Source organism: Sphaeramia orbicularis, chromosome 16 (genome assembly GCF_902148855.1).
Source record: "Sphaeramia orbicularis chromosome 16, fSphaOr1.1, whole genome shotgun sequence".
NCBI lineage: Eukaryota > Metazoa > Chordata > Actinopteri > Kurtiformes > Apogonidae > Sphaeramia > Sphaeramia orbicularis.
In genome coordinates, this window is record NC_043972.1 from 12,586,860 (window position 1) to 12,599,603 (window position 12,744).

General features: G+C 39.7%; 1 protein-coding gene across 1 annotated transcript in view; it reads left to right on the top strand.

Annotated features, from left to right (window-relative positions):
- The window catches only part of fxyd3 (FXYD domain containing ion transport regulator 3), a 17,066-nt gene extending 12,871 nt beyond the window's left edge, over positions 1-4,195 (top strand). Inside the window, exons 7-8 of the mRNA XM_030157355.1 lie at positions 1,037-1,080; positions 3,900-4,195. Of these exons, the coding sequence (XP_030013215.1) occupies positions 1,037-1,080; positions 3,900-3,919 (64 nt within the window). The 3' untranslated portion in view covers positions 3,920-4,195. The remainder of the gene's footprint in view (positions 1-1,036; positions 1,081-3,899) is intronic.
- Positions 4,196-12,744: the final 8,549 nt, after the last annotated feature.

Below are 12,744 nucleotides of genomic sequence, written 5' to 3' on the forward strand. Positions count from 1 at the left end.
CCAGGGACTGGACCAGTGTCCTCTCAATGTCCAGCAGAGCTAGGCTGCTGAGACGGCCTTGGCCCATTGTGTTGTGGGTGTAAGACTTCAGCCTTTTTAAACTACAGATGCTCCTTTCACTCCGACCTAGCCGACAGTTTGATTGATTTAACTAGCTACAAAACGATATTTAACTCAAACAAAAAATGATGAAATTATGTAACTGAAACAAGAAAACACTGAAATTGTGTTAAATTGAAACAAGGAAGTACAATGAGTGTGTTTTATTTACAGTGCAAGAAATGAACGAGTAATTTCGTAGTGGTTTCTCTCCTGACTTCGCAGCAGAATGTGCGACGGTATTAAACTGAACTGTGTCAGTGAAGGAGCAGATCTCAAAATAGCTGTCAATCAAACGGGATTCAGCCTTTTGACTGATCCTCCAATCAGCACATGGGATTCTGGCGTCCAGCCCGGCTGAGCTCCGCCCACAGCTCCATTCAACCCCAGAGATGCCCGGCGTCTGGGGGCGGGACAACATTGCGGCATTTATCCAATTACCGTCCAGTTTTGAGGCACTGAAAAAAACTGTTCCACTCAGTCCCATAGAAGCCCATAGAAGCCCATAGACGCCCGCAGTCTACGGACAAATGCACTGAGCACAGATCGTAGGAGAAAACAGCGCAACGGGAATGTATGAGAAGTGAACAACATCGAGTCTGTTGATTTGTGATAAAGCTGATTCTGAACGAACTCATCTTTGAGATGAACGTGTTCTAACGCATTTGTAGTCAATAAAATGTCAACACAACCGAACATATTTAACCATTTAATTTTCATAAGTTTTGGGGAAGCTGGGCTTCCCTTGCAGTCTATGAGAAATTGCCACTGATGCATATCCACTTGTCCATATTCTTGTAATACTTTATATACATATGAAAGTGCAGTTTGTTGTTTTTTTTCAGAGGAGCTGAATTTAAATATGAAACATGAACGCAGATGCAGCGGTGTTTCATCTCCACTGTCTCTCTGACTCTGTGGTTTCTTTTGTGTCCAGGAGGAGGACGGGAAGCAATGCCCAGCAGATGCTGACGGACCAGGGTCAGTGAGAACAGGCTCTGATTGGTCTGATACGTGGTGATGTCATGAGTTTAATGAAATGAACATGGTCCTGGACAGTCTGGACCATAGGTGTCAAACATGTGGACCGTGGGCCTAAAGCGGGACACCAAAGGGTCCATCCATGGGATTAATGTGTGAAATAATTACACTTAAGTTATTAACGAGGGTGTCAGGGGTGGTAAAATGTGTTTACGTCTTACACATTCAGCCTTGTTCCATCTAAAGTGGACCAGACCATAATAACCTGTGAATAATGACAACAAATGTTTGTCTTTAGTGTAAAATATGTCAAATTATATGAAAATATTCACATCTACAAACTATCCTTCCACAAAAACTGTGAATAACCTGAAAAGTCCAAGGAACGTTCAGTGTAATTGGACCAAAGTTCTGCCTGTTCTTAAATGTTTAGTGTCTTTGTAGATTGGATCGGTTCTGCACATGTACAAATGATAAACTGAGGTACAATATGGTTCAAACTACATGGATTTTTCTTAAGAAATGTCATTTTTTTCAGGTTATTCACATCTTTTTTTGTTTGAATAGTTTGTAAAAGTAAATGTTTTCATGGTTTAATGTTATTTATTGAAGTAAAACAATTCTGCTGTCATTGTCCTGGTCCAACCCACTGCAGATCTGATTGGGCTGAATGTGGAACCTGAGAGAAAAGGAGTTTAACAGCCCTGGTCTGGACCATCATCTTCTTCATCATCCAACTATATCATTGAATCTATGTTGGTTTTATTCTAAATGAAAACATCCAACAGGAGAATTCTCCTTAAACTGATTTATTCATACAATGCAGAAACAAACGGACCGAGCCAACTCGGGTCCGATGGTCCTGGTTTTTCTGGTCTGTAGTTCTGTCCTCTGGTCTTGGACTCGTTCCGTCCTTCAGAACCCTCCTGACACCCCACACAGCTTATATTTACTGGTCCATCTGTTTGACCAAATGGAATCTGGTCACGTGCTCCGATGGCAGGAGGAAATCTCCCATAATGCCTGGCTGCGACGCTGTGCTGCGTGCTGTTCAACAGGTGCTGGGACTCAGGGGGTTTCTGGCAGACGGACGGACCCGGAGACAAAACCACAACGGACCAGGATCAGAAAACAAAGAAAACCAGATGGATCTGCATTCAGTCCAGTCCCACCAGGATCAGGATCAGGTTTCACAGTCAAGGGAACGGCAAGTTCACCTCGAACCATTCAAGGTCGTTACTGGACCAGGATCCAGTATAAACCAGGATTCTCTATAAACCAGGATCCAGTATAAACCAGGGCCCTCTATAGAGAGAATGCACATACATCACTTCCCCCCTGGGCCACGCCCCTCTAAGTCAGACTGAGTGGCAAAAACAAACCAGCTCAACATGGCGGAGCATGGCAGTAACTACAGCGAGACCAGGAAAAATGTGGAATATAACATGAAATGAAAGACCATTGGGCTGGACATGGATCCATACAAGCTACCAAACAACAAGTGGTCTACGAACATTGATATGTGGCCGAAAATCACATATCCTGACATTTATATGAACCTGATTTCAACACCGGGAAAATCCCCAATGCAAAGCCTGAAAGCATAAAAAGCCAAAGAGTTGTTGACATCCTCATCATCGTTAATTAGAAGATTACAGCTGGTGAGTGCTTTCAATTCAACATACTATTGTTTTGGAGGTTTTCTGTCAGTGCAGACGTATTTTCTTGGCGGTGATTGCCAAGGTAAAGGCCCAGCAGTAGTGCTCAGTTCACCACTGATTTACTGGAGTTGAACCCTTAGTATTGACCCAAGTGGGTGTATGATCTACTGGTACTGTGGAGATTTAAGTAGAGTTCACATCAAATACTTGATACAACACAGCTACAACAGCTTTGTGCTAGAGTACCCCCTTATTTGGAAAACTAGGTTGGCCTCAGTTTAAGCTAGTTCACAAATCATGTAGAGCACAAGGTTCAGAATCACACAACTGAAGACAAAAACATTTCAGTTATGAAACATAGAACTAAATGACAGATGCTAACATTAAGAACTTTACTAAGAAGGAATGTTAGCCAAAACCATATGTAATTTAAGGTATGATTTTACGCAATAGCACAGCATAAATTAACGTTACCTGACACGAAATGCCAACCACAAATTCAGGTTTCGTTGCCTGGATTCCAGTTATTTCTATGAATTGCAGTGATCCATCTGTTTCTTCTGTCTTTGACTTTAGGTAGCCACTAAAACGATAGCTCCGAGTGCTTTTTAAACCTATTTGTGCAATCAATGGTACAACAGCTCTTCCTCATTTTTTAGATTGTTCTAAAGTTTTCGCAGTATTCAAGCCAAAGCCGCTACTCATCTTCCTCTTTCTGCCACTCAGTGGACGGAACCGCGGTGACTTCCGCTAGCGGTGACGTCACGTGCATACCCTCTATAAACCAGGATCCAGTATAAACCAGGATCCAGTATAAACCAGGATTCTCTATAAACCAGGATCCAGTATAACACAGGGCCTGGTATAAACGAGGACCCTTTATAAACCAGGATCCATTATAAACCAGGACCAGATGTTACCTGAGTTGATGTTGGTCTGACTGGTGCAGATGATTGAACCCAGTTGATTCAAAGTGGAGCAGATCCTGGACAGAAGCCCTCCAAACTGCTCCTGTCCACCTGTAGGTGGCAGTAAAACAACCACTCAGACAATTCAGACTCAAACTCTGGGGTCGTTTCTGTCCAACTCCATGGTTTTCCACAGATTCGTCTCCGTGTTGAATCTCACCTTCTGTTCCATCTTTGTCTCTGTTTGCAGGTCGTGCGTGCGACTGTTAGATGTCAATCGAACGCCGGCGTCCAAACCAACAGGAGACATCACGGAGGAGCAGACGGATTCAGACATTCAGATGCTTTTGAGAAGCTTTTTGTTTTTTATAATTTTGTTTTAGAGCTACATGACGTAGACTGATGTGTACCTGTGAGGGGTGACGTTAATGTCCACCTGAGCTACTGATGGACAGTCTGCAGATCCAAAAAGAAGACCTACTGTCCAAAATGAAGACCTACTGTCCAAAAAGAAGACCTACTGTCCAAAAATAAGACCTACTGTCCCTGAAGACATCCTGCTGTCCACCGACACCACCCCATCCCCGTCCTGCAGACTGTCCACTGTCCCGTCTGTAACCCGTCATGTGTAGATCCTGGTCACTGGCTGTGTCCTAATACCTGTCTGTGCTTTTCTGTCCACCATACTCTTTGACGGTGGTGTAGATAGTTTCAGTCCTAACTACGATAATCTGTAACTTCCATGTGTAGATGAACGGAGGAGTGTCACTGGTCAGAGATCCAGAGAGTTTCTATAAAACAAACACTGAAACCATGGAACTGTGGTCTTCTGTTTGTATTGGATGGTTTTAGTACAGTTATAACCACTGTCTTTTATCCAACATATTCCACATTATTATAGAAATAAATATATATAAATAAACTTAGTGCACTTCCACATGAACCACTTTTACATATGAAACAGTGAAGCTGAAGACATGGTCCAGTATGTTCTATAACAAACGTGTCATAAAACCAGTTAAAGTACATGTGAAAACTTAAGGATGTCTCTGTTCATTTATTTCCTTTTAAAGGCTTGAATTAATACAACTGTGAGATACTATGAAGACAGTTTAATTTTTCTGCTTTAGGCCAAAACCAAATCAAATATTTTAGCATTTAATATATTTATAGATATTTTATTGTTGCTGTGATGAGGGTCTGTTTTCAGAAAATGAAGAAGAAACAGGATTGACTTGAACTGAATCAACTAGAACAGAAATCCTGATGAAACTGGTAGAGGTGGAGGTCCTGGCGATGAAGGTACTGAAGATGGAGGTCCTGGAGTCATAGTAACTGTTCAGGTGGAATCAACACCTCGGACTGCATCAGTTCAGGAACCTGACTTACAGCTGTGGTTTATAAAGGCTGTAGCTCCATCTGCTGGACACTGTGGTAAGTACAGGTCTGTTAACTGTAAACTCTGCAGTCTTGGAAAAAAAAGAATAAATCAACAAACTGTAGAGATGTACTGAATCAGCAAACAGCATTTACTCACTATATATTCAATTATTTTATGTGCATATGACAATCCAACCAAAACTACCCATCATCCACCATATATTTGGTCTTATTTGTGTTACTGTAAATGAATTATTTTCACCATCATCTTTATCTAAGTGACCCATCTCTGTTTTGATGATACTTACAGATTTAACAAAATACATAGTATGTGATGAAACCATCTGGACTATGGTTGTATCCATATAAGTCAAATAAATAAATAAAAAGCCTGATATATATATATACACACACACACACACACACATATATATATATATATATATATATATATATATATATATATATATGAAGAATGGACCCAGAGTAAAAAATAAACTACATTAAATAAATACATAGGTAAATGGACTCTATGCACAGTCCCACTACTTCCTGAATTTCAGGTGGGTCTTTTATTTCCTGTCTTTCATTATTGGACACACTGATTTATCCAGGTGGGCTTAATTAATCAGTAGTCACAACAAGAAATAGCAGACTCCCCGGAACTTGTGAACGAGCCGATATGTTAGCTCTAAAACGGTCCATTAACTGTCTCTGTCTAAAACCCGATCCCATCTTCTCTTTCACGGCCGCATATTTTGACTTGACCGCATCGGGAAGGCTGTCCCATAGTAGAAAAGCAGACTTGCACAGACGGGTGGGCAGTATTCTCACCAGCTCCCCGCTACTGCCACTTCCAGCTGCCTCACCCAGCTGAGGAAACTCAAAGGGAGCAGGTAGATCCACAATCACTCTCTCTCTATAGGCTGATAGGCCAGGGGAAGCCCTCCTGGTAGGTTTAAAGGGGTCTTCATCACCGTACCACATGATGACAGAACAGAACCACCGCTGCCACCAATGGAACAGAGCGGTCTTTATGCCTAACTTATAATCGGTGAAAGCTAAGTAATAAACGGCACACGGGAGTTTAGCAGGTCCATCGTTTAACACGTTGTACGATCCAAGGAAAAGCTTGCCTACCAATATGGCGTCGTAAGCAGCAAACCACGTGATCATGTGACGTATGTGCAAAACCTCAATTTGAATGTAAAACGAAAAAGAGGAAGAGGTGGTGGGTTACTACCACCAACGTCATCTTATGGGTTGTTGGGGGGGGGGGGGGGGGTTACGACATGTGCAGGACTCCTACCTGACAGATCTCTATCTAATCTTTTCTGTATTTAATTTTTAGCGATGACATTTCCAAAACATCAAGAAAATAAAAAATAAATGGTTTCTTGTTTTGGCATAAATTAAACATCCAGTGGACCCTGTGATTTATGTGAAATGGTTCGGTCCTCATGACAAAATAGCGGGAGTTTTTGTTAGCAACTGCTAGTGCTAAGTTCTACTGTGTTTGTATGTAAGTTTCTTTAGAGAACAGTGTGTCTTTAGAATACCAAACAAAATATGGACAGAAGAGAGATTTTTCACACAAATTGACCGGAGTGAAGTCAGTGATTGAAATTCACCTGCTCATGTTAGTTTAGTTTGTTAGCTTCCAAATATTAGCTTTAATTAGCTTTAGCGGCATAGCTAGTTCAGAGTGTTTACATTTAGCTCCTCTGTTAGCCGACACTGAATAAATCCACAGTCATTCAGTCCTTAACCCTTTGTAGGTTCATCTGGAATTAATAATGGTGAGGAAAACACTCTGACTTAGGCTGAGGTTGTGAATCCTCTGTTCCTGTTAAGTAGTAGGAGCTTTTGCACAAACCAAACATTCAACATCCAAACCCTGTGATTCTGGTGCTAAATGCGGAAGATTCAACCCATCACCTGTAAGTGGTGTGCATGTTTGATCATAGGTAGGTGGCGCTGTAGCTCCAGTCTGCGCTCTAATGGTGGCTGTAGGAGGGTAGTTGTACATTTGGGTGTGCTAATGTCTTTTAACTAGTTCATTCTCGTTTATTGTGATGATCCGTGAGTTTTATTCCATCTCAGCCATGTCCACTCATGTCCTGATGTTCTCAACACTCACTCGTTTGTTGTGGAATGTTGTAGGCCAGGGCTGTGAAACTCAATTTAGTTCAGGTTTCACATTCAGCCCAGTTGGATCTCCATTAAAAGAATTACAGAATAACCTGTAAATAATGACAACTACAATAACTTTTCTCTAGTTTAGAGAAACAGATTAAAATGAAGACTTAAATAATATTAAATTATGAAAATACTTACATTTACTAGCTATCCAAAAAAAGATGTGAACAACTTGAAAACAATGAAATTTCCATGAAAAAAATTTAGTGTCATTTTAACAATATTGTGTCTCAGCTTATCATTTATTCGTGTGCATTATGGATCGGATCTACAAAGGCACAAAACATTTAGTAACAGGCAGAATATTGGTCAAATTATATTTGATTTTTCATTTCAGGTTGATATTGGTCAGGTTGTTCACATTTTATTGTTAAAGGATAGTTTGTTAATGTGAATATTTTCATAATTTAGTATTATTTTTTGCACTAAAACAAAGAGAAAAATTTGGAACTGTCATTATTTATAAATTATTGTGTTATTATTTTACTTGAGAACTGTTCTGTTTTGTGGCCCCTGAACTAAAACCACTTTCACCCCCTTGACTGTTAAATTCTTCAGTGTAAGTTTTGTAAATTCATCCTGCGGGCCGGATTGGAACCTTTGGCAAGCTGGTTTTGGCCCGTGGGCCGCATGTTTGACGCCTTTGTTGTGGATATTTCCGCCGTCATGTTCGATTTGACTTTGTTTCCATCATGACTTCATGTTATTATGAGATAGTTTTTAAAATGACCACACTGTTACTGTATCTGACACCATGAAGGATGTTATATCCAGAGCATGTGAGGATTATATTTACAGCCTATACATGAAAATATGATTATGTAGAGCAGGGGGGTCAAACATGTGGCCAAAACTGGCCCACCAAAGGATCCAGTCCGGCCTGCGGGATGAATTTATGAAATGCAAAAATTACACTGAAGATATTAAGGATCAAGGATGTTCAAATCATTTTAGTTCAGGTCCCACAAACAGACCAATATGATCTAAAGTAAAATAATAACAGAAGAATCTATAGCCTAAATGATAAGAACTCCATTTTTCTTGTTTGTTCTTTGAGGTTCAGCTGGACTAGTTTAGCTTCAAAAGAGCAGAACCAGTCCAGTTGAACCTAGAAGAACTACCAAAAAGAATAATGACCTGAGCAAATGACAAATTGGTCCAATTTTAGTTCCAAACTCCAAATTTTTAGTATAATTTTACCTGTTACCAAATGTGTGTGATGCACATGTACAAAAGAGATAGATAGATAGATAGATAGATAGATAGATAGATAGATAGATAGATAGATAGATAGATAGATAGATAGATAGATAGATAGATAGATAGACAGACAGACAGACAGACAGATAGATAGACCCCAAGGAGAAATTCAAAATACGGTCACCGCTCCACAGAAACAGTCATACCACATCAACAATAAATAAATAAAATGACAAGTTGAGACATAGTATTATTAAAATTGCACATGTTTTTCTTACAAAACTTCAGTTTTTTCAGGTTATTCCTATGTTTTGTGTGAAAGAATAGTTTTTAAATGTAAATATTGTCATAATTTAATATTTTTATTGTACTAAAACATGTTGTTTTCCTGGTCCGGTCTGCTTCAAATCAAACTGGGCTGAATGTACTCAGTTCATGAATGAACACAAATAGACCAGTCACTTGTCTTTGGGTCAGTCCGTCTGTCTGTCCATGGTGTTTGTGAACCCTGGACTTCCATGTTTAATTCCAGTCCTGTATCCTAACGCTGTGGTCCTGCAGCCGTACTCCAGCATACTATTGAGAACATTTATGGTTTGGGCTAAACCCTCACTGCTCTTTGGTACATGTACGTTTACTCCGAACTCTGAAACGCTGCTTGAGCTCATGACAGGACAACCCCAGACTTGTGCGTATGCTTTAATGCTTGGACTCCAGTCCTTGTCTGTATTTGAGCAGGTTCACCAGGTTGACTGGAGCCTGTTTACTGAAACAGGCTCAATAACTCTAACATTAAAAGGACAGGAAGTCCACACCTGTCCCCATCAGCATGTTCATGATGTGGTGGTGGAGAACACTCAGAAGTAAAGACATGAGACACAGGCCTACCAATGTGGACATTGTGAGTTTAACAGGACATGACAAGACTTTAAAGACAACCTCACGTGTCTCCAGGACCGTCATCCAAACCAACACGGCTCAGGTTCACAGGTCGAACAATGAAGAGGAGCACGAGCAGGACGCAGATGGGTTTAGGACAAGAACCTCAGGTCAGCTGAAGATGAAAAACTCCCATCAGGTCCAAGTCCAGGTCTTCTTCTCAGAACCAGGTTGAATAACACTGGAGGAGGAGGTGAGTTCATCTACTTGATCATGACAGTAAATGACCAAATGCTTTTCAATGATGGATCCAAACACCTGTCATTATTTCTCTGACGACCTTTAAATATCCTTCTGATCCTTTCATTGTCTAAAACATGTCTGCAGTTCATGTGTGACAGATGCATCCAAATGAAATCCAGAACTCCTGAGTCTGTCAGACTGTCTGCCTGCAGGACCTCCACCGTGGAGTCCCTCCACTGTCCGGCCCCCTCCACTGTCCGGCCCCCTCCACTGTCAGGCCCCCTCTTCTGTCCGGCCCCCTCCTCTGTCCGGCCACCTCTACTGTCAGGCCTCCTCCTCTGTCCAACCCCCTCCGCTGTCCGGCCCGGGAAATGCAGAAAATACAAAATAAAATCCAAGAAATACATGTAAAACCTACAAAATACCTTCTCGACACTTTCGGTGGAACTAGTTTTATCAATAACTTATATTAATTTAATTATGAAACAATTCATTATTCCTTTAGCTGTCATACATATATGTTCTATATTCTGTCTGACCTGATGACATAGGTATCAATTACAACAGTTTTTATAAACTGATCTTATTTGCACGTGCTATTACTCACACATATTTTCATTCAGATTTTCCTCTAGAATAATTCTACATTTCACTGCAGTCAGGTTTTTAATGGAAGTACTGACCACTACGACTGTTTAATGGAAGGTGACATATACTTGAAAAGTAACCTAGACCATTGTATAATCTGTTATTTTAAATAGGCTATAGTTAAAGGTTTTCACTAAATAATCAGTGTCAACATTGTTAAAACTAGTCACATTAAAATAACAAACCTACTTATTATGTCATGAGTAATTTTATATCTATATAATTTAATCACATCCTCAATATCAAAATATACTGTATATATATATATATATATATATATATGTATGTATGTATAGTATATATACACACAAATACATGCATTATGACACTACTTCACCACAATTTAACTTTTAGATTTTACTGGAATATTGGCTATGTTTATGCATTCCTCTGACATTTTTTTCACCCCATCTTTACTGTATTTTAATTACCTCTGCCAAAGAGGTTATGTTTTTGCCGGCGTTGGTTTGTCTGTCTGTCTGTCTGTTTGTTTGTCTGTCTGTCTGTCTGTGTGCAAGTTAACTCAAAAAGTTATGGACGGATTTGGATGAAAATTTCAGGAAATGTTGATACTGGCAGAAGGAACAAATGATAAAGTTTTGGTGGTGATCGGGGGTGGGGTGGCAGATCTGCCTTGGCGGAGGTCTGCGCTCTCTGAGTGCTTTTCTAGTTTTGTAATTATCCAATCATTTCTTAATTGCTTCTATTCAGTTCTATTAAAGTCCATGTGCTGCTGGAAAACTTACATTTCCTTTATTGGTTTAGAGTTCAAACTACAGGCTTATCTTACATTTTTGTTTCATGGTATAATCAAAGTTAGAATCAAAGAAAATCGACAACTTCAATGAACAACACAGAAAGTAAAACCCAAAGTCATGTCCTTTGTTCACATGCACTTTCATCAGTTTCCTTTTGACATTCACAATATGCCATGTGTCCTCTGACGTCTACTACTTCCTCACTAAATGTCCACATGTCCTCAGTATTGTTTTAATACTACGTGGATGGTCCCCGTCTGTCTCGTCCGTGGTCCTCTTTGTGTTGTCCTGTTGAAGCTGTGGGATCATTTTCATGGTTGTTTCTTTGTTTTGCCTTGTGTTCAGTCCTCAGAGTCAAACCCCCGCGGCCCCTGATGACCTCAGACGTACGCTGTGTTTTCCAGTAACTTCAGCTGAACTTGGCCAGACCTTCTTTTACCAGCCCCTCCCCCAACATTTACTGGTTCTCAGGGAGTGGCATCAAGCTGGAACACGACAGGATGTACTGACCCTCCAGGAAAAGTAAAAGCCTCCACCTCTGGTGTCAGTCCGACAGCAGATGTGCACCTGGTCTTCAGTCATTTTGTGTTTATGACAGATAATGACCAGTCACACGCCTCCATAAGGGAACATGATGTTCACCGTCCCATGCACACAAAGGCAATGAACCAGAACTGTGTATTATGTCACATTCATTTGATTAACTGATGTCCAAACATTCACATGCATGAGATAGAAACATGTTCATATTAGTCTGTAGTTGTACATAAATCAATCTGTGTAAACTGTTAAATGAGTTCAGTCGTACATTAAATGTATTGTGTGTATTTTATCAGAATATGAATGAATAAGTTTAGACAGAATTACAAACATTAAATCCAACTGTACGATTGTTCTTTCTCCATCATGAATATGAATTCACCAACATGACTACTGTCCAAAATAAGACATCTCTTCACAGACATTATTTCTGGAGCAGAGGATCCATGGATTCACAGACTGAACACATTTTTGACCATAAAGTATTTGTTTATCTTATTTTGTTCATTTTTCACTAATTTTGTCGCTCATTTTTTGTTTCGACTCATTTTGATGCTTATGTTTGTGCTTTTTTTTTTTTCTTTATTCTCCTAATTTTGTTAAAAGGTTAACAAAATTAGGATACCAGATCTACCTTGGCCGAGGTTTGCGCTCTCCAAGTGCTTTTCTCGTTCATTCATATTCTGATAAAATACACACAATACATTTATTGTAGGACTGAACTCATTCAACAGTTTACACAGATTTATTTATTTCCACTACAGACTAATATGAACACAGATCTGTGTTATGCACATAAATATTTGGACACTAACCTAACCCCATATTTGGGTTTGTGAAAATTGAAAAATTCCTAAATTGCAAAACTGAGATGATTCTGTTGGAGACATTTCTTGATCAACAAAAACAATGAACCTGTTTGTTGTGTTGAAATGTTTGACTGGTCAGTGTGTTTGGTGAGTCAGAAATTATTTTAGTTTGTCCTCAGTTCATGCATTAAATTGATAAACTCACAAAAGAAACTAAGTTGATTTTTTGCACATATTGACCAGCTCTTAATCTATAAAAGAATTCCTATGATATCCTGTGCCTGTGTTATTTACATTTTAATTAAATTTAATTCAGTTTTGTTTGTATCACAACAAAGTGCTTCACAGAGTTTTACAGAATTAGTTGGATATAAAAACAAACAACAGTCAAACAGTAGATGAAGGAAAGGGATTAATGTCCTGGTCATCCCCCGTCCTT